The sequence below is a fragment of the Mesitornis unicolor genome, unplaced genomic scaffold (genome assembly GCF_000695765.1).
Source record: "Mesitornis unicolor isolate BGI_N332 unplaced genomic scaffold, ASM69576v1 scaffold53583, whole genome shotgun sequence".
Classification (NCBI taxonomy): domain Eukaryota; kingdom Metazoa; phylum Chordata; class Aves; order Mesitornithiformes; family Mesitornithidae; genus Mesitornis; species Mesitornis unicolor.
This window is the reverse complement of record NW_010175036.1, coordinates 10,105-28,483: the sequence shown is the minus strand read 5'-3', so window position 1 is coordinate 28,483 and position 18,379 is coordinate 10,105. Positions and strand designations below refer to the sequence as shown.

Below are 18,379 nucleotides of genomic sequence, written 5' to 3'. Positions count from 1 at the left end.
GTGCCCGTCCAGCTGGAGCTGCAGGAGCTGCTCCTCGACCACGTCTTCCAGCGCCTCGGCGTCGCCTCGCAGGTACCGCTGGGCGGGGCGGCGGGGGACGCCGGGCCGAGGCCCTGAAGCCACCGGTGAAACCGGGCCCGGGAGAGGTTGTGCCTGGGTGCGCAGCGGGAATGGGAGGGGTCCAGTATCGACCCGGTTGTGCAGGGACGTTGTCCTGTTCACCTCCTCGCAGATACAGCCCAGGTGGACAAGCCCACAGCAGTGTCTTGAACCCTGCTATTATTTTAATTTCTTCATAGTTTTGTGGTAAAATGAAAGCAGGAAGATACAGCTGCAGGGCGAGAACAGCTGCTGTGGTTGAGAACCAGTGTCCAGGGTCAGTTTTGGGGAAGGACATTAAACATCATTAGTTTTGTATAAGGCCCTTATTAGTAATGGTCACTGACTACTTGTTTTGTGTACCCAACTGAGCTGGGAGTTGCTCCTCGGCCATGAAGCCTTTTGCCTGTGTACCACCACCAGTTTGATGGCTTTAGCTAGTGCTGAGCTAAACTTCCACTAGTTTTCACTTGCACTTCACCTCCTCATTACATAGATTTTGGTTACTTGGATTTTTAATAATTTGTATGTGCTTTTAAAAATCCATTTTCCTCCACCTTTGGGAGTCTCGTCTTTGGATGAATTAACATTGGAAACCTTGCTGTAGACAAGACTTCTTTTTTTTAACCCCCTTAAGTGCTAGGTATAATTTAATTGATGTGATTAATAGCCTGCACATAAAGTGCTTTCTTGTTGCTGTTTTGGAGGAGTTATTACTGAAGCAAGGATAAATATCACTGGATTTTCACTTCACACCTTTATTATTATTCTTTTGTCTCTTCCAGGGTTGTGTTGATCATCCAATTGTGTTGACAGAAGCAGTGTGCAATCCTCTGTATTCAAGACAAATGATGTCAGAGCTCCTCTTCGAATGTTATCAAGTGCCAAAAGTGTCCTATGGTGTAGATAGCTTGTACAGCTTTTACCACAACAGAAGGCAGAACTGGCCCTGCAGTGGTTTGGTAATATCTTCAGGTTATCAGTGTACGCACATTTTGCCAGTCTTAGAAGGCAGGTGAGTTCTTGGTGTCTGAAGTATGGTGCAGCATCTCTTTGTCAGTCATTGACTTTTCAGGGATGCAGATATCTGTTCCTCTAGCATTCAGTGTTCCAGCTTCTGCAGTATAAGCACTTATCAGGTCTTAATTTATGTTGGAAAGAAAAAGTAGGCCTGCAGATTTTGCTAGGTCTGCAACTTTGTTGAATTTTGAATGGAAGAAACAGTGCTGTCCTTGTATGTGTCATATTTTTAGTTACTATTCATGCATAGATCTTTACCTTCAGAAGCAGAAGGGCATATCTGCCTCAAGTAAGGTCAGGGATTAAAAATACATATGTTATGTTTTAAAGCAGCTTTGGGACCAAACAAAGTACTCTGTGAGATTTCTGCAGTTCTTCAGGCTTTTATCATTCTGATTATGCTGCTACCTTGCTCTACTTTTTTTTTTTTAATCCTTACTGCTGCAAATGGGTTTATTGTATCTGGTAAATGCTTCAAATTTTCAAGGGTTACACCTGGCCAACTGCAAAATGTTACAAAGATTAAAGGATCTACTTTTAGCTCCACTAACCATCACTTCCCTTCTTAAAACAGAACATTTCATTGCTGTAGCCAGAATTATTTAATGTTTGTCGTTTTTTTGAAGTGGAACAGAGCCTTTCAGAATGCATCTGCAATAAACAAAGCAGTGATTATGCCTGTTGTCTGAGAAAAGCAGATGTGTTAGATTCTCTGGTAAATGAATCTGAAATATTTATCTGTGAACGTTCATTTGTCTACATGACCATATCAGAAATTAAATAATACTGGTGAAAGTAGGAGGTCTGTTTTACGCTGAACTTGTGGAGCTCTCTAATCTCAGTTGTCTTTTTGTGTTTTCAGGTTGGATGCGAAAAACTGCAAACGTATTAATCTTGGAGGGTGCCAAGCAGCTGTGTACCTGCAACGCCTCCTTCAGCTGAAATACCCAGGACATTTTGCTGCCATCACTCTCAGTCGCATGGAGGAAATACTGCATGAGCACAGCTACATTGCAGAGGACTATATAGAAGGTAAAACCAGCTGCATCTTGCTACTAGATAGTATTCATCCAAACATAGTTTTTTCCTCTATGTCCCTTGTTAGCAAATTGGTTGGAATTCTGGGAGAAATACTCTACTACTATATTGCTTTCTTTATGACTGTCTTTCTGGTAATCTGCTTCATGGGAAAGGCTTGAATTAAATTAAATTTAATTTAAAATTTTAAATTAAATTTTAAAAAATATATATTTCAAGTTTCTCTGTGGAAAAATAATTGAGATTATTTCAGAGAAAAATAAATGAGTTTATTTGATTGTTACTTTGCTCTGTACTTCTAACGAAACATTAAACTGGTTAGGACGATTACTGTATCGGATGCTGTTTCTCCTCTGCTCTTATGGCATATACATTTTAAGGTTTCCAAAATTGCAGAGGACACTTCTCATGACTTTTTGTGAACTTAAGGAGTTTTAAAATTTCTGTGATAAATGTCATCTTAAGTAGCGGCCACAGAATAGTGTTTTCTTGAATTTGTCACTTAAGAAAGAGCCTGAAGGAGTCCTTAGAAATATGTGAGAACTCTCCCTTACCTCGGGAATGAGAAGCGACACCAGTGTGCACTTCTCACTTCTTATACTTTGTGTTTCCTTTTTGCTGGACATGAGAACACTGAGTCTGAACTTAGTGTGGAGTGCCCAAAACATACAAATCATCCTTTTCAGCCTGACAAAACAGCTGTTTTGCTTTCAAAACATTCAGAGCTACAGAAGTGGCAGTCCCCAGAGTACTACGAGAACAACATGCACAAGATGCAGCTGCCTTTCTCTAACAAACTGCTGGGAAGCACTTTGACATCAGAGGAAAAGCAGGAGAGGAGGCAGCAGCAGTTACGTCGACTTCAAGAACTCAATGCCCGTCGTCGAGAAGAGAAGCTGCAACTTGACCAAGAGAGGTTGGACAGACTGCTATACATACAGGTGAACAAGGCAAAGTTTCCTCTGTGATATTTTGATAAAGAAACTACCACTGTCAGGTGTGTTTTCTGATAGGAGCTTTTGAAGGTTACTTGCAAGATAAAAGAGAGGTTATTTATGAAGAGCATACTTCTAGATCCTGAACAGTACTTCTCTCGTGAAATACTTCGAATGCTGCTGAAGCGTGCGCACCATGATGTCTAGTAATGAAGGCAAAGTGTCTGTGCACACACAGTTGGTGGAGAGCTGATCGCCCTGTATTGTTCATCACACCTAGCTCTGATCTGTCCACAGGAACTTTTAGAAGATGGTCAAATGGATCAGTTCCACAAAGCTTTGGTGGAGCTGAACATGGACTCTGCAGAAGAACTTCAGTCTTACATCAACAAATTGAGCCTGTCCATTGAACAGACAAAGCAAAAAATCCTACAGGCAGAAGTCAGTATTGAAGTGGATGTTGTGGACAGCAAACCAGAGGTACAATGTTTTCACCAATCCTGCTGTTTTTGAGAGAATTAAGTTTTTATGCTTGAGAATGTGAGTCCTTCAGACTTCTATTGATGAAATAAGCTTTTCCTTTAACACGCTGCAACTCTGTTAATTTGGCAACTGCTCTTCCCTTGTCCAACTTTCCTGCGCAGTTACAGAAAAATAGTTTTTATTTTATAGAGTATGCCTGAAATCAGTAATCCTTCGTGTGCTGGTCTGCACTGTACCCTGGGACGTGTCATACGGTTTCATTCCGTATCGTTCTAAGCATTATCTGAAGGCTTCCTGTCACAAGTTGAAATGTACAGTGATATGAAATCAATAAGTTAAAATTTCTTGCACATCTTTAATAAGTTGGAGGAGCCCTCATGGGTTAGAGAAGGTGGCACTGAGGCACTGTTCCCTTTGTGCTTACTCCTGGCAGCAGATGCTACTCAGCGTCCTTACTTAAGGTTGAGTTACTTCGCTGCTACATTTGCAGCCCTCTAACATACTGATTCTGTTCATGCTTTAAACCAACCTCTACTTTTGCAATAATTTTGATGAAATAAGTGGGCCTGGTAGTTGAAGATCTAATTTTTGTCCCTCCAGTGTCTGACAATTAAATGACCTGGAATTTTAAGTACTTAAATCTCAAGTGGGTGTAATCCTAGGACAAGCACAATTAAATGTCTGTAGCCTTGAATTAAAGATACAGAACATATCAAGCTTTTTGTTGAAACTGTGTATGTTTTCCTTTCTGTTTTTCCCTTTCAGATGCAGAAAACTTTTATGTTAAACAACTAACCCTTTGCCTTCGTTTTGGCTCCTTTTTGGTGCAGTTAGGCAGCACACTCTATTCTCTCTACTTAATGAAAGGTTAATTGCTAGACTCATTGGTTGTTGGAGTAGTGGTGAAGATGAGAAGCTTATTTGAGTCTGCTTTGCCAGACTAATACAGGCTCAGGACATAGCAGCTGCTTCTAAGAGGTGGCCTAAGGCTGTTTGTGCATTTACTTTAAATTGCCTTTCAAGTCATAGAAGATGGAGCTTTTTCAGTTACATCAGTCTTTGCTCAGGAAAAGGTAGAGAGAAAAATTAAGCATAGAGATTAGTGCAAGATATAGGAGTTCTCGTGTCTTATATGGAACTTGAGATGTAGCCAAAACTAGCAAGTAAGCTGGTTGAACTGTTAAAAATTGTGTGGTGGCTTTGTACGTAGCAAATATTTGTTTTCCAGTCCCACACAAGCAAGGCAGGGAATTTAATGGTAATTATAGAGCAGTTAGAGGTGCTGGGAGTGCACCAAGCATTAACCAATTTAAAAATCTATTTTAATAAGTTTTGGTGTGTTGTTATATTTGGAACGTGGCTGGCTAGGGTCCTGGCAGTCAGCATGTTGACTAAGGCCTGGCATCACGATAAATTTATTGAAAGCGTTTGATTTTTACACTCTGAGTGAATGTCTGTCTTAACTTCTGGACTGATCACCATTTTGATGTTTGTGCTACAGAACAGCATATTTAGTTTCAGGCATGTTAAAAAGTTGAGATTTGAGGAAATCAGCATTGAATTTTGCAAATGTGTCACCAGAATTGAAGTAATATATGTGCCTAGCACTCCTGAGCTAACCTGCCAATAATATACCTTCTCTGTTTCCAGACTCCTGATTTGGATCCACTAGGCAGTGAACAGTCACTTGAGGATGTGGAGAGTATTAATGAGTTTGAACCTTTATTTGCTGAGGACCAGCCTGAAGTTGAGAAGCCTGTTGCTGCAGTGCAGGTTTGATTTCTATATCTATACCTTGTGCCAGAGATTACTGCCTCCCAGTTGTCTAGCTACTCTGCTAGCATTTCTCCAAATGCAGACGTTGCTTGCCTGCCCCTGGAAGAGGTACTTAAACTGTCTGAACAGGACACTGAGAGGAGAAGTCCTTGCAATTATAGCTGATGGCTTAGCGCCAGAGCCACTTGGCTCACTCTGTGGGCAGTGCCTGTTGTAGCAGTGCCATGTTATTAAAGGAAAGAAGTCCCACTCAGGTTTTTTTTGTGTGTGATCCTTAGCCAAATATCACATCCAAGCTGACACAGCTTTTAACTTGTGAGTTTCAGCCTTAGGATTGAGTGGCACCAAATGGAATAAAGTATAGGAAAAATCCAGCTTTCTTGGCATTTTTGAACCTTTTTCAGCATGGCCCTTTCTCTTTCAGAGCATTTTCGTCTGTTTCTTGTCCATAATTGCTTGGAAAATTTACTTATGCTAGAATATTACTATTATTTAACATAATTTCCCACTACTTTTCAATCTCATCTTTTTAAAGCCCGTGTTTAACCTGGCAGAGTACCACCAGCTTTTCCTTGGCACTGAAAGAATCAGGGCTCCAGAGATTGTCTTCCAACCCTCCCTGATAGGAGAAGACCAAGCTGGTATAGCAGAAACCATGCAATATGTCCTTGAGAGGTGAGTTTACAAAGCTGCTTGGCACTTAGTTCAAGTAAGCTAGTCTTGTTTTGATATCAGATTTTGCAATACTGGTTACTTAACCATAATTTCAGAAAATATGTTTGAATAGTTCTTTGTGGTGGCATTGAGGTTAGACATGTCTTCCTGTTATGAAAGCCATGTGTAACTTTGCTTGTTTTGAATCAGTGGTCTCAGAACTTTTAGATAGGTTACTCCATTGGTAAAAAATTTTTGAGCACACACCTCCAGTATATATATATTGTACTGCTGAACTAATACATCATCTACATTTTAAAACTTACACAAAATTAGAAATTAAGAAAAGGATGAGCTAAAGGTGAAATACTATTTTATTTTATTTTCTTTATTAATGGTACGTAAAATATCTTCTTTCTGCACCCCAGTGGCTTGGCTTGTACACACCATGCTTGGGAGATCTCTGGTCCAACTTGTTATAGAGGGAAACGACAAACCCTTGTAAATATTTATCCCTTGAAACAATGAGCTGGCAGTCTCTGATTTTGCAAGACCAAAATCAGGGGTGACATTTTAAAGTTATGATACAGGCACACTTGCTGGACAACTGTTTCCAGACAGCTTAGCATTAGCAAAAAGTCACCCCTGAACCGTGCAGACATACGAGATTGCATTTCCTGAAGTGTAAGAGTTCCAGCTCTGCTGAGTTGTTGGTTTACGGAGTACACTGCACAGACTGCCTTAAGGATTTTCTTTTGCCACCCCCTGAATGTACAGAAGACAAATGAACACAGGTTTTCATGCTGGGGAAGTGAAGGAGGTTTCTCAAAGTGAATTCTGAAGATGAGGTGTCTGTGTTCCCCACATAGGAGAGATGTCCTTGAAAAAAACTGAAGTTGTTTTTTTCTCCTTGTAGGTATCCAAAGGAGCAACAAGCTATTCTTGTCCAGAATGTTTTCCTCACTGGTGGAAATACAATGTACCCTGGGCTGAAAGCCAGAGTTCAGAAGGAACTCCTCGAAATGAGGCCGTTCCAGTCGTCTTTTCAGGTACATGTAGTGACATATTTGTGTGATCAGTCTGTTCATCTGTGTTTGAAAGTAATTCATGTTGGGAGAGGTACAGAGCGGGTGTACTTAGAGCGTGGGAGTGGAGAGTGGTTTATGACAAGACACTGTAAACAGCATTTTTGACCTGAAAAGATGAAGGTTAAGCAAAGACCTGTCAAAGCCTCCCTTGCTGTTCTGAAACCACCTTGTCTGTCAAATCTGCTGTCATCAGGTTATAAACTGGGGGGAGAAAAAAAATGCAAATATAATCTTGTGATTCCACAACCCTTTTTAAATTTTGTACAGTTACTGTATGTAGCCAGGTGTGACTGATAGAAACTTAGTTACAGCCATATATTTGGTAGTATTAGGAAGGATATTGCTAAGTTTTGAGGGTGTAACTTGTATTTATGGGAAGAAAATCATACTTTTTTGTCTGTTTTTAATGTCACTACTTGTAACTGAATAAGAGCTTCCTTCTTGCCATTAAAATATGGTCCATAGCGTGGTTCTATCAGAAATCCATCACTTCGCAGTTATTGCATATGGGATTTACATGGTGTCTGGTCTATCAAGCCCTTCGCTGAACCAGGAAAGCAGTTCATGCTACAGTAATAGGAATAGATTTAATGAAAGTGTGAATCTACACCTGCAGGAAGAGCACACGTGGTTCTTTCACACACACTGTGATTTCTTAGCCTGCGGTATTCCTCCCTCCTACTTCAAGCAGAACAAGTTTTTCTGGAGCACTATTTTGCAGTACCAACTTCCAGCATTGGCTTCCAGCTGTGAGGGCTGTTGGTCGTGGATGTGATACACCCTTGTGCTTTCTCAATCTTTAGAAACACAGCAGGCTCACGGAGAATTGATCTCAAGGTGAAAACACACTTCCAGCCCAGTCCTCACATTACTCTTCCCCAGAGGCACTGAGTAATCAGCCCAGACTTCTGAAATTCAGTGGTTTGTGTCATATACCACTGTTATCAGGGTAAAAAGGGCTTTTCTTTTCTGTGTTGAATTGATGATGTTCTATTTTAATTCCATCCAGGTTCACATTGCTTCCAGTCCTGTGTTAGATGCCTGGTATGGGGCTCGGGATTGGGCAGTGGAATACATGGCCCGAGAGGAAGGCTGGATAACGAGAAAAGACTATGAAGAAAAAGGGGGGGAATACCTCAAGGAACACTGTGCTTCAAATGTCTATGTTCCCATCCGCCTTCCCAAGCAGGCCCCACGGACGACAGAGACATTAGCACCTAGCAGAGCACTGACATCCAGCACTGGCAATCCCTGTGAGCAGGCATAGCACTGCACCTTCGTCACAGAGCCTCGGATGGAGGAACAGTGCAGAGAAAAGAAGAGTTACTGGGCTCAGTATGAGCCATGCATGGGGTGCAGGCCTCAGCCCAGCCTTGCTGGATGCTCAGAGAGCACTAAGCATCTCATCCAGTCACTTGAACGAGAAGGACAAGCCACACTGGGGTGTCAGCTGGACTGGTCGTGGCATCTGTGACTCTTAGTTCTGCTCGTGCATAGCACGGGAGTGTGCCCCAGCAAAGAGGAACACAACAGAAGTGCATTCCAGAGACAAATAGTGTCTTATAAACGGTCGCAGTAAGACTCAGGGTTTTTTGAGAGTATGTTTTACAGCTGTTGGTTTTTTGTTTGTTTTTAATTTAATTAAAACGTCCTGGTTTTATACTGTGTGTATTGCATGGTCCAGAAGCTGGATCAAGGCTTGTACCAAGTGAGTCAGACCAGCAGGTGTCTCCCTCGCCCGTTGCAGCGAGTGCTCGTCAGGACATGGTGGCAGGACATCTTCTTGTGCTGCTGGTCGCCAGAGTGGCTGATCTGTGCCTTTCCTCCTCATGCTTCCTGCACGCCTATCATTCCTGCTACACGCTTTCTGCTAAACCACTGCTGACTGAGCAGTGGGATTTCAGTTACTTTTTTACTTCATTTCTGTCAGTAATATCGATGTCCTGGTTGAAGCTGCAGACCTGGTCACTGTCCAGCTGTAAAGACAGAACCCTCCATAAAGCATAGTCTGGAAGGACTGCTAAATCTTGTGCAGTCCTTAAGTGGTTTTACAAGAGTGGTGGCTGAGCAAGGCAGCTCTTGACTGCTGGGGCTTTTTTATTAAAAGTTGTTCTAGCAATAAACAAGACTTCACGACGTGTTTCAGTGATTTGACCTCTTTAAAGAGCACAACAGTAAGGAGGTATTTGATTGGTTGACCCTGCTGAAAAGTGCAGGCTTGCAGCCAGGCCCCTGTCCTGCTGCACAACAAACCGTAGCTTAAATTTGACTGAGGATTCAGTTCTTGCACAGAACAACTCGCTATTGCTTTCCCAAAAGAATGATCAATATTAAATGCTGAACTGAAACCTAAGCAGACTCCATCAGTTTGACAAGAGCTATAAAGCATTAGGCTGGAAAAGGTAAAGTCTATGGGGAAAATAACCAGACCATGACCAGTATAAAGAAGATGATGATGAGGTGAATTACTGGTCCCAGGGGCCACAGAGCATCAAGATAAGTAGTCATCTGGCAAGTTCAAAACAAAGGACATGAGGGGCTTGTTGGCATTGAAATGAGGAGTTTGTTGCCACAGTATGTGATGCACGCATTTCTGGATTCAATAAGTATTACCTAGATACAATTTTTTTTAAAAAAAGCAGAATCTGCTATCAGACACAGCAGTCTCACCTATGCAGAGGTCCTGCAGTTGTGTTCCTCCTGCGTATGAGAGAAGCGTTGTCACGGACCTGCTCTCTTACACGGTTCCTGCAGCACCCAGCACTGGTTGTTCTCAGGTGGGACATAGGTCTGGGTCTTTGGCTTGGTCCTACCAGGCTGTTGGGCAGGGGAGGAGGGGGAGATGGGAGCTTGCTGCCTTCAGGTAACATCCAGTTTGGACCATTGATCCTATCCCTGGCTGCCTGGAGGCACACTGATTTTCAGGACCATTATGGCAATTCTATGAGTGGCAAAGAATGTGGAAAAACGTGCCCAACAAAATGTCTTTTCTGATCTCAACTCGTATCAGTGGCCTGGAGTAAAGTATATGACGTGCCACTGCTGTTTGACCCCTTTCTGACACATCTTTAGCTATCGTGGCTGAGGGCTCAAAATACAGAAGTCTGTTCTAATACTTGGAGTTGGTTGCTAAATAGATAAGAGAATGTGCACAAAACTGTTCCAGAATGAAGGCCTAAAAGGGTATCTGTAGTGGACAGTTATATTACTTTTAAATGTCTGGCCAAATTATGCCAACCACTTCACTTGCATTAATTCAAAGCAGGGCTGTCTAATTCTGCACAGATCAGCTGCTTAAACAGCTTCAAGGAAGCAAAATTTTATAATCTCCTTAATATTAGCTGTTAATTTGTTACTCCAGCTATTGTGGGGATAAAGTAACTAATGAACTTGGACATTGTGATCACAGTCACAGGCTGTTGTGAACGTGCTGGTGGGCATTCAGTTGCTTGGAGTAGCACCATGATAAGCATGAGTGTTGCAAACCGAGGTTTATTTTACCCATTTAAGTTCAGTTCCCCGATAGGATTTGCTGTGGTGCTATGTGAGCATTGCTGCTGGCAGGAGAAAAATGGAAGGAGTGCGTGGTGCTGAGGGCAGGAGGATGCAATGGTGTTATTCTTGACAGTCGTGTTGATCAGAGTCCTTGTGGAGCTCCACCAGTTTGATGCTCGTGGCAAGGTTTTCTCATACCCACCTGCAGAACTTGGTCGTTTTCCATACATTTAGCGCAAGGCTCACCAAACCCAGAAGGGGCTTGGGTTAATTCTTCTGTGCATTGGCTTATGCCTCCTGAGAGGGGAGCAGGGCAATAAAGGCGCCTGCTTGGCTCTCTTTTAAAGGGACGTGTGGCTGTGTGAGGAGCAGCAGGAGGAATTGTTACAAGGAGAAAACTGCTTGCTGAAAAGAAAAATAATCATTCTGGGGACAGGAAACTTGAACTGATGCTGTGGGGGCCTTTGCCAAGCGATCACAGAGCTGCTCTTGAGCGAGCTGCTGTGCGAGCAGCCTCCAGACCTGCGGTGTGTTTATCCTGGCGGGTGTCCTGCGAGCTGACAAAGTGCAGTCGCCAGTTCAGAGGTGGTCCAAGTGGTTCCCATTCGGTCCTCAGTGTATTTAAGTTCAAAGCCACCTGTAACCTTGTTATACAATTCAGTTCTCACCTAATTCAGGTCAAAGAATACAAAAGTACAAGTTGCAGTTTAACAAGCGTGGTGAGCTTGGTCTATTTAATCTAAAAGAGAACTCAAACTGGGTTCCACCTTTCTCAGGGTCCCTACGACCTGCTCTGAGTGGAAACACCACGTCAGTGAGGAGCCCTGGAGACTAAACATAGATCATGTGTTTAATGCCCCAGATTTCCGTTTGAGCTGCATGCAAGCCTTGCTTTTGGTCTTCGAGGCTTCTTAAGTTTCCTGTGCCATAGCAACTTCAAACGCGAACCGTTCTTTGCTAAATCTCCGCTAGGACACCAAGATTAGAACTCTTTGCTCCAGTTATTAATCTCCGAAATACTTAATGTGCTGTGTAAGACAGCATGTCAGAAGAAAGAGAAGATGCCTATGAGCTGTCACTTAAAATTTAGGATTATCCCTCCAGAGACAGCCTGCAGTGATCCTCTAGCAGCCAGTCATAAACCAGAAGTTTTGAAGCCTGTGTGGGATGAGCAGGGGAGGGGAGAATGCTGTAATGGATTTAACATTATCCCCACAGTCAGATGGTGGGATTTCCACCCCGGTTCGGTACGTCAGGCGCAGAGCAGCTGTGCTGGTTCCCACTGCTCGCTCCCACTGCTTTGTGCAGATACAGAGCTGCTCCCCGAGCATCAGCTTCCACAAAACTTCTGTTTTAAATGGCTCAAACCCCCGGTGTGGTTTGCCGGGAGTTCTTCAGGCTCCTTTCGCTCCCTCTTTTCTGATGCTCAGTTTCCTATATTTAGTTGACACACGCCTTTTGCCCCCATGAGATGAGCCTGGCCCTACCCAACAGTTTTTGGGTAGTCTTATCTTTCCACTAAAGAACTTGATGCAGAGATTTTGTTCTTCAGGAATGTTCTCATTTTCTTCATGGGAGGACTGTAATAAATAAGAAAACCCAGCCTGCCTCACTGACACTTGTTTCTGTGTTTGAGTGGCAGCCCAACCGCACCCTGTTGGTCTGGTCTTCCTGCTCTGCTTTGAGGGCTAGCAGGGATCTTCACAGGGCTCCTCCACCCCATTTTAGAAATAATTCCAATTGCTGCTAGAATGCCCAGAAGTCCCCTGGGGCACACAGGTCCCCATTCCTGAGGAGTGCTCTCCCCTGTCACCCCATTCACCTTGAGCACCAGCTGCTCCCTAGCGTTTCATCTGCTATGCTCAGATAAATTCACCTGATTTAGAAGCTGTCAGCACTCCAGATCTAAAATACCTTAAGAAGGTCCCAAACTGTTTCCTTAGATATATCCACAGTGATGTGCCCCTGGGGTTCCACCGTGCTGTTGTCACAAGGTAGATGCCTTTTGCTAGCACTGGGTTTGAGCTGTCAGTAAGCTTCTTGCACAACACCTTGCATAGCCTGTCAAGTGTTAGAAAAAGCACTTTCAATTTTGGAATGTGGCAGAGTTGGGGGTTTTTCTGTCATCTTTAAACATAGTTTTGTGTCCCTTGAGTTAAGCTCATGCATTAGCACGATGCTTCTGCCTGGCACTGCTTCTCAGCCCTGGGAAATACATTTAAATCCTGATCCTTACATCACTTTTGTTTTTCCCTATACACTACAGCTTGGTTAAAATATACCCTGCTCCTCCTCTCACCCCAGATTCCTGCCACATACCTGGCATTTCTTCATCCTTAATGAGATGAAGGAGTGGGGGATTTCACCCTCCTGGAATTTTAGAGGAATACTAGGTGACTTTCTCATGAAAAGCCCCATTTAGGATACAAATCTCCCTGAAAGATAGTGCTCACATGGCAAGCCTTGCTTTTGCTGGTAATGGTGAACAGAGTTTTTAGTTCCTTGTTCAATAACTACTTTCTGCTTGGGCCCTGTTGTAAGTTTTGCCATTGATGGAGACTCTGCTGGAGCAAGATCCTGGTGTAGTGGATGAAGCAGAGGAAACTCACATCCCTGTGAGTAGGGACACCAGGTAGGGTAGGGACACCAGTGCAACTCCTGGGCTGTTGGCTCTTGAAGTTTTACCAGCTGCTGCAATGCAGACAAACTCTCTATATAGACAAGGCAACATAAATGCTGTCAGGTCAAAATAGTTTTCTTTCAGGCTCAGTCATTGATTTGCCCTAGTAAACACAAAACTGCATTGGATCAAAGGTACCTCCAGCCTGGTCCTGGTCCTAGTCCTGGTCCTGACCTCCAGGAGGTGTCGCAGGAGGAGTACAAGAATAAGAGCAGTAGTGATATGTGTGTAAAACAGGAAGAAGATTGTAAATAATTGCAGCTGGTTAATACTACACAGCCAGGGAGGCATGCGAATGCAGTGCTCTTGGAGTCTGTCTTTACATGGAATTCATCACCATCGGAGGACTCTGCCCTCTTAAGCCTGTTGGAACAGATGGGTTAAGGTATCCAGATTACAGAGCTCTGCAAGGACGTGGATTTTGGAGTAGCAGCACCACGCTGGACTGTGAACTGCTGCTTTGGAGGCACTGTGCAGTGTGTGGATGTTTCTGAGCTCCGCGGTGGCAGAGGGCCATGGGCTGTTCTTGCTGCCAAGGAAACAATGGAGAGGAAAGCTTTGATTTCCCCAGCGATGGACACCCTCCTGCTCCAGGGTGGTGCAGATGGAAGGAACTGGAGTCCGAAGGCTCATTTTTTTTTGCTTTTATCCTTTGTTAACTGCTGGTAACTTCTTGTTGTGGGAACTGCTGTGATCTCTCTTTAGGTTTTGTTTATGCGCTTTGGCTGACATTGTTCGCAGTCAGCCTTTGATATTCAGCCCCTGGAGTGTCTTTGGCCTGGGAACAGGAAGAGTTGAGCCCGGCTGCCCGCAGGCGCACTCCAGCCCGGGCTGGTGCCCTGCCGTGGTGACACCATGCAGCGATGGTCCTCTCCATCACCTGCTGAAGACAACTGCTTTTATGGACTGCCCCCAGGTTGATGGCTTGAGCCTGGCATCTGGCCTCCTTGGCCACTGCAGTGTCCCATGTCAGCTGCAGACATGGCTGATAGCTGCACTGCCAGCAGGTGGAGAAAATGCAAAGAAGAACCTGGTGGTTTTAGGACTTTGTTGTGCTTTTGTAGAAAGAGAACTAGAAGGTTGCAGAGCTTTTGTACTGCGTTCGGCCTGGAGATACATTCCTGGAGGAGCTGGGAGATGTCCAACATGTGATGTAGGGGAGCTCTACTTAGGCTCCCCATCCACAGCATCCTGGGGCTGTGCCAGCTGCTCTACCAGCCCCTCTCATCAGGGGCTGAACTGAGGCTGGAAGGGATTCTCCAGCTCCTGAGGGCTGGATGTCCCAGCATGCTGTAAAACTTACAGGACCATTCCTTTTGGCAGAGTTCCTGTTCACAGGAGGTTTTGTTTCTGCCCCTCACTGCCCAGAGCCATTTGTATGGGTATGGAATGAATACAACATTCATAATGATGCAAAAATGAAGGTGTTAATTCATATTTATATTAGCCCTGAGCCCATTTTTTTGAATGCATTTTAAAAACCCCAATTAACACTGTTCTTCACCACACAACACATTCCCTAGGCAGCAAAGATGACAATTCCCAGGAGCCATCAACCCCTTGAGCGTGTTTACCCAACTCAAAATGCACTTTATAATCTTGTATCACCTTCAACCCACTCTGTTATTTTATGTGCTGGGATCTGAAATGTGTATAAGCACTGGCTGTGCCATGCACCTGACAGAGAGATTGGAAAGGAGTCTTTAATTGCAAATTTAGTGAGCTATGGATAGCAGTTTTTACAAACAGTCATAATTTCAATCACAGCAGCCAGCATTCATGAGCAATTGATTTTATCAGGTATCAAAGTACACCCTTAAAATTGGCGAAGTAGGGCTCATCGAGAGGGGTTTTATCTCAAGCCTCAGGCTTTATGGAGAAGGTTTAAGTAGACAGGGTCTCCACTTCAAGGAGAACTTTAGCTTTCAAGTACTCTCCAATACTTTGCTGCATGGGCCGACAGCAGAGGAACTACAGGGCCACACGGGAAGCGGAGCTGGTTCACACATGAATGTTCCTACTTTGCAAGGAATGGATATTGAGAAAACAAACGAAAAATCCCCCCAAACTCCACCGTTCTGATTTTGAACCCAAAATAGCAATTTGGTATTTCCCCCAGAAGGAACTCTCCCCATGATGTGTTCGGAGCAGCTATACTGACCATTTCCTATTTTTCTTCCTTCTAGACGCGTGTTCGAGCAGCTCCAGCTCCTGAATTGAAGGAAGTCTTTTCCTGAAATGCAGACAGAAATGCTTCAGGGTTTTCTGGCTCAGGAAATCAGTCCTCAAATCTGAGGCTGACGTCTTTGGAGCCACAGACACCAGAAGTCCCCACCAGGCTGGCAGAAACCCAGCGAGTCAGGTCCTGCCAGAAGTGGCAATTTCTGTTGCTCCAGCTTTGCAGGCTTCGTAGCCTCGGCATATTTTTGCTTCACTGACTTTGTCAAAATATGCTCGACCAGGCTGCCCCTTCCATTTTAAAGAAGGCACCATGGTTTAAATCTAGGCAAAAAAAAAAAAGAAAATCTAGTTTTGTTTCATAGGCATTCTAAGTGCTTTCTTGAAATTAAAGCAAAAGGATGTGTATTTTGAAAGTGTTTTGCTCTTTCATGTTTCCACTTGAAAATATAAAGCTTGTAGCTCTCTAAATGTGGCATCAGTTTCTTCGGAGATGTATAATTTAAGCATTTTGAACTTAAGTGCCAGCCTTTAATGTCATAATTTCCTAATACTGCTGCCACAACTGTTTAGACATATAAGTCTTTTGATAATAGTTTTATATTAAATGAGGAACCATAATTAATATGATCATGTTTAATTTCTTCCTTACTGAACATAAAGATAGAATAATCTCTCCAGAGAAAAGCAAGTTTCCTCAAAAGACTAAATGGAAATATTTTAAAAATAATTTAGCTTTTGGAAAAAGAAGTTTAAGCCATTAGATAGCATTGAAGCAGGATATAAAATGCAAAATGCCTTGCTTGAGATGAGAGAGAATCCCGGGGAGCCTCCTTTCCTGCCTGCAGCATCCCCCTTCCCTGGCTGCAGACGAGGCATCAGGGGAGCAGTGGGGTTTTCCCAAGTTGTCCCTTTTACTCCTCCCAGCACCGTTTCTTGGAAAACATGGAATGAAAACTTGTGGTTGTCAGCGCTCTCCAGAAAGGATGCTCAGCTTTTCACTGCTCTCTCCTATTTTTGCCTGAGCTGCCTTCACCAGCCGTTTGGAGAAGCAGAACATTTGTAGAGAAGTAGAAGTGACCCTGCTGTCATGCCCAGCCCCTTGGCATATTCATTTCGCAGTGGCTCATTGCAGGTGTGTGCACACCATCATGGCCAAGGCTTGTGAAACGTGGGGTCCTGAGCACACAGAGACATCTTCAGCCACCTCCAAGAACCTGCGCAGCAGCATCAAACACACCAGCATGGCCATCTAAATCAGGGATGCTCTAGAAAGGTGCCTTGGTGCATCCTTACAGTTTGCATGTTTACATTTATCTTCTCCTGGTGGGAATCCAGTGCTGATGACTTCAGGAGGAGCAGAGTTATGCAGCTGGGACATGCCTCATCCATACCCTGATATGATGTGCTATATCTTTATCTGCTTCCAAACTCTTAACCACCATCCCCAATTTTTGGTGCAATGTAAAGAGATTTGTGGTTTTTCCTTCTATGTAGCTGCTCACTGACACCCACTTTTCCACCTTTCTGGAAGAAAATGCCACTATTACACTCATGTTTAATCTCTGGGAGAATACAGCTGAGCAGGGCGTCATCAAGAGGTTGTTGAAATAACTTGTGTTCTGGAATATGACCTTCAAATTATTTGTTTAAACTTCTGAATGTAGGGGGAGAAGTGTGTAGTTCAAGCTATCTCTTTCTGCAGGGCTGAAAGTAGAAGTAAGTGCTTGTTTCTGCCTGCAGTTGCTCCCTGAGCTGATTCCCCAGGAGTATTTTGGTATTAAGTAGCACTCCCAGATCTCTGCTCACATTATAAGCAATAATGGTCAATTAGGTGTACCGGGAAGGGAGTAAGAGGGATGAATAGAGATGTCAATTTTGGCACTAGCAGGACAAAGGAAAATTAATGTTTGCTGACCAGAGAGGATTTAAGACCCTAGCAAGGATGGAAAAACTGTAAGCCTTTACAGGGAGGACTATAGAAAATATTCAACGATGCTTTTCAGTGCTTGCCAAACAAGCAAAAAGCATTATAGCATTTTCACCTGCTGGCTCACACGGATTTGTTTTTGATTCAGGATTATATAATGTGTTTTGCAGCGCAGGTTTTAAGCAGGGCCTGAAGGTAAGGGGATCCAGGGGCCATTGTGCTGTGGGGAGAGGAATGCGGCTTTGTGCTCTTGATAGAGGTGGAACTTTGCAGCAGGTCAGGGCTCGGCTGCTGAGGGATTAGGGCACTATCAGCTGCCTTATGGCAAATTGAATTTTTCACAGAGAAAGAAGAAGGAAAAGAAAAAAGACAAACCTATAACTTAACTAATCAGCTACCACTAAATAAGGCAATATGAACTATTCACCACCTCCAGTTTTCTTTATAACATTGCTGCAGTAATTACATGGCATGCTTGATTGGAGCATTTGTAATCTTTGCAGAATAAATGTGATTCTGCCTAGCTATGACTGTGTGATTGGTCTGGTGGGTTTGAGTTCTTGGGGATTAGTCACTGGTTCAGGTTTAGGTAGGCAGGAGGTGAGCTTGAGGGGATGGATTCTAGCATAGGGAAAATGAGTGTGTGGGGTGTCCAGCTGAGAATCACAGGGAGTTTTATTCTCAGCTATGTCATTTCAGAACTTCTGGGTCTGTTAATCTGTGTTTGCTGATAGCTGCTGTTGGAGGGGCAGTGGTTCTGTACTGGAGTAACCCAAATGATATCCCACCCCAGGTGCTCACAAGAAGTGCTCCAACTCCTGCTAAACCCCCAGCTCAGATCCCTGCTCGGCTTAAGCTCTGTGGGATGGGTGGCTGCACTGGATGAGATTTGGATGGTGCTTTTGCTGAGTGGGTGTCTCTGGTCTCTGCCTCCTGCTGAGCAGAGCTGCTTGCGGACACCCTGCAATGGTGTCAGACTCCCTCTGATTGCTTGAAGGAGATT

The 18,379-nt window shown here is 43.8% G+C and overlaps 1 protein-coding gene across 1 annotated transcript; it reads left to right on the top strand.

Moving 5' to 3' along the window:
• The first annotated feature begins 6 nt into the window (after window positions 1-6).
• On the top strand, window positions 7-8,689 carry ACTR5 (ARP5 actin-related protein 5 homolog (yeast)). Its single transcript, XM_010181221.1, has 9 exons — window positions 7-72; window positions 885-1,114; window positions 1,982-2,151; window positions 2,881-3,098; window positions 3,390-3,572; window positions 5,226-5,348; window positions 5,887-6,026; window positions 6,922-7,054; window positions 8,103-8,689. The coding sequence occupies exons 2-9, from the start codon at window positions 948-950 to the stop codon at window positions 8,358-8,360; spliced, it is 1,392 nt and encodes a 463-aa protein (XP_010179523.1). The 5' UTR covers window positions 7-72; window positions 885-947; the 3' UTR covers window positions 8,361-8,689.
• The last annotated feature ends 9,690 nt before the right edge of the window (window positions 8,690-18,379 follow it).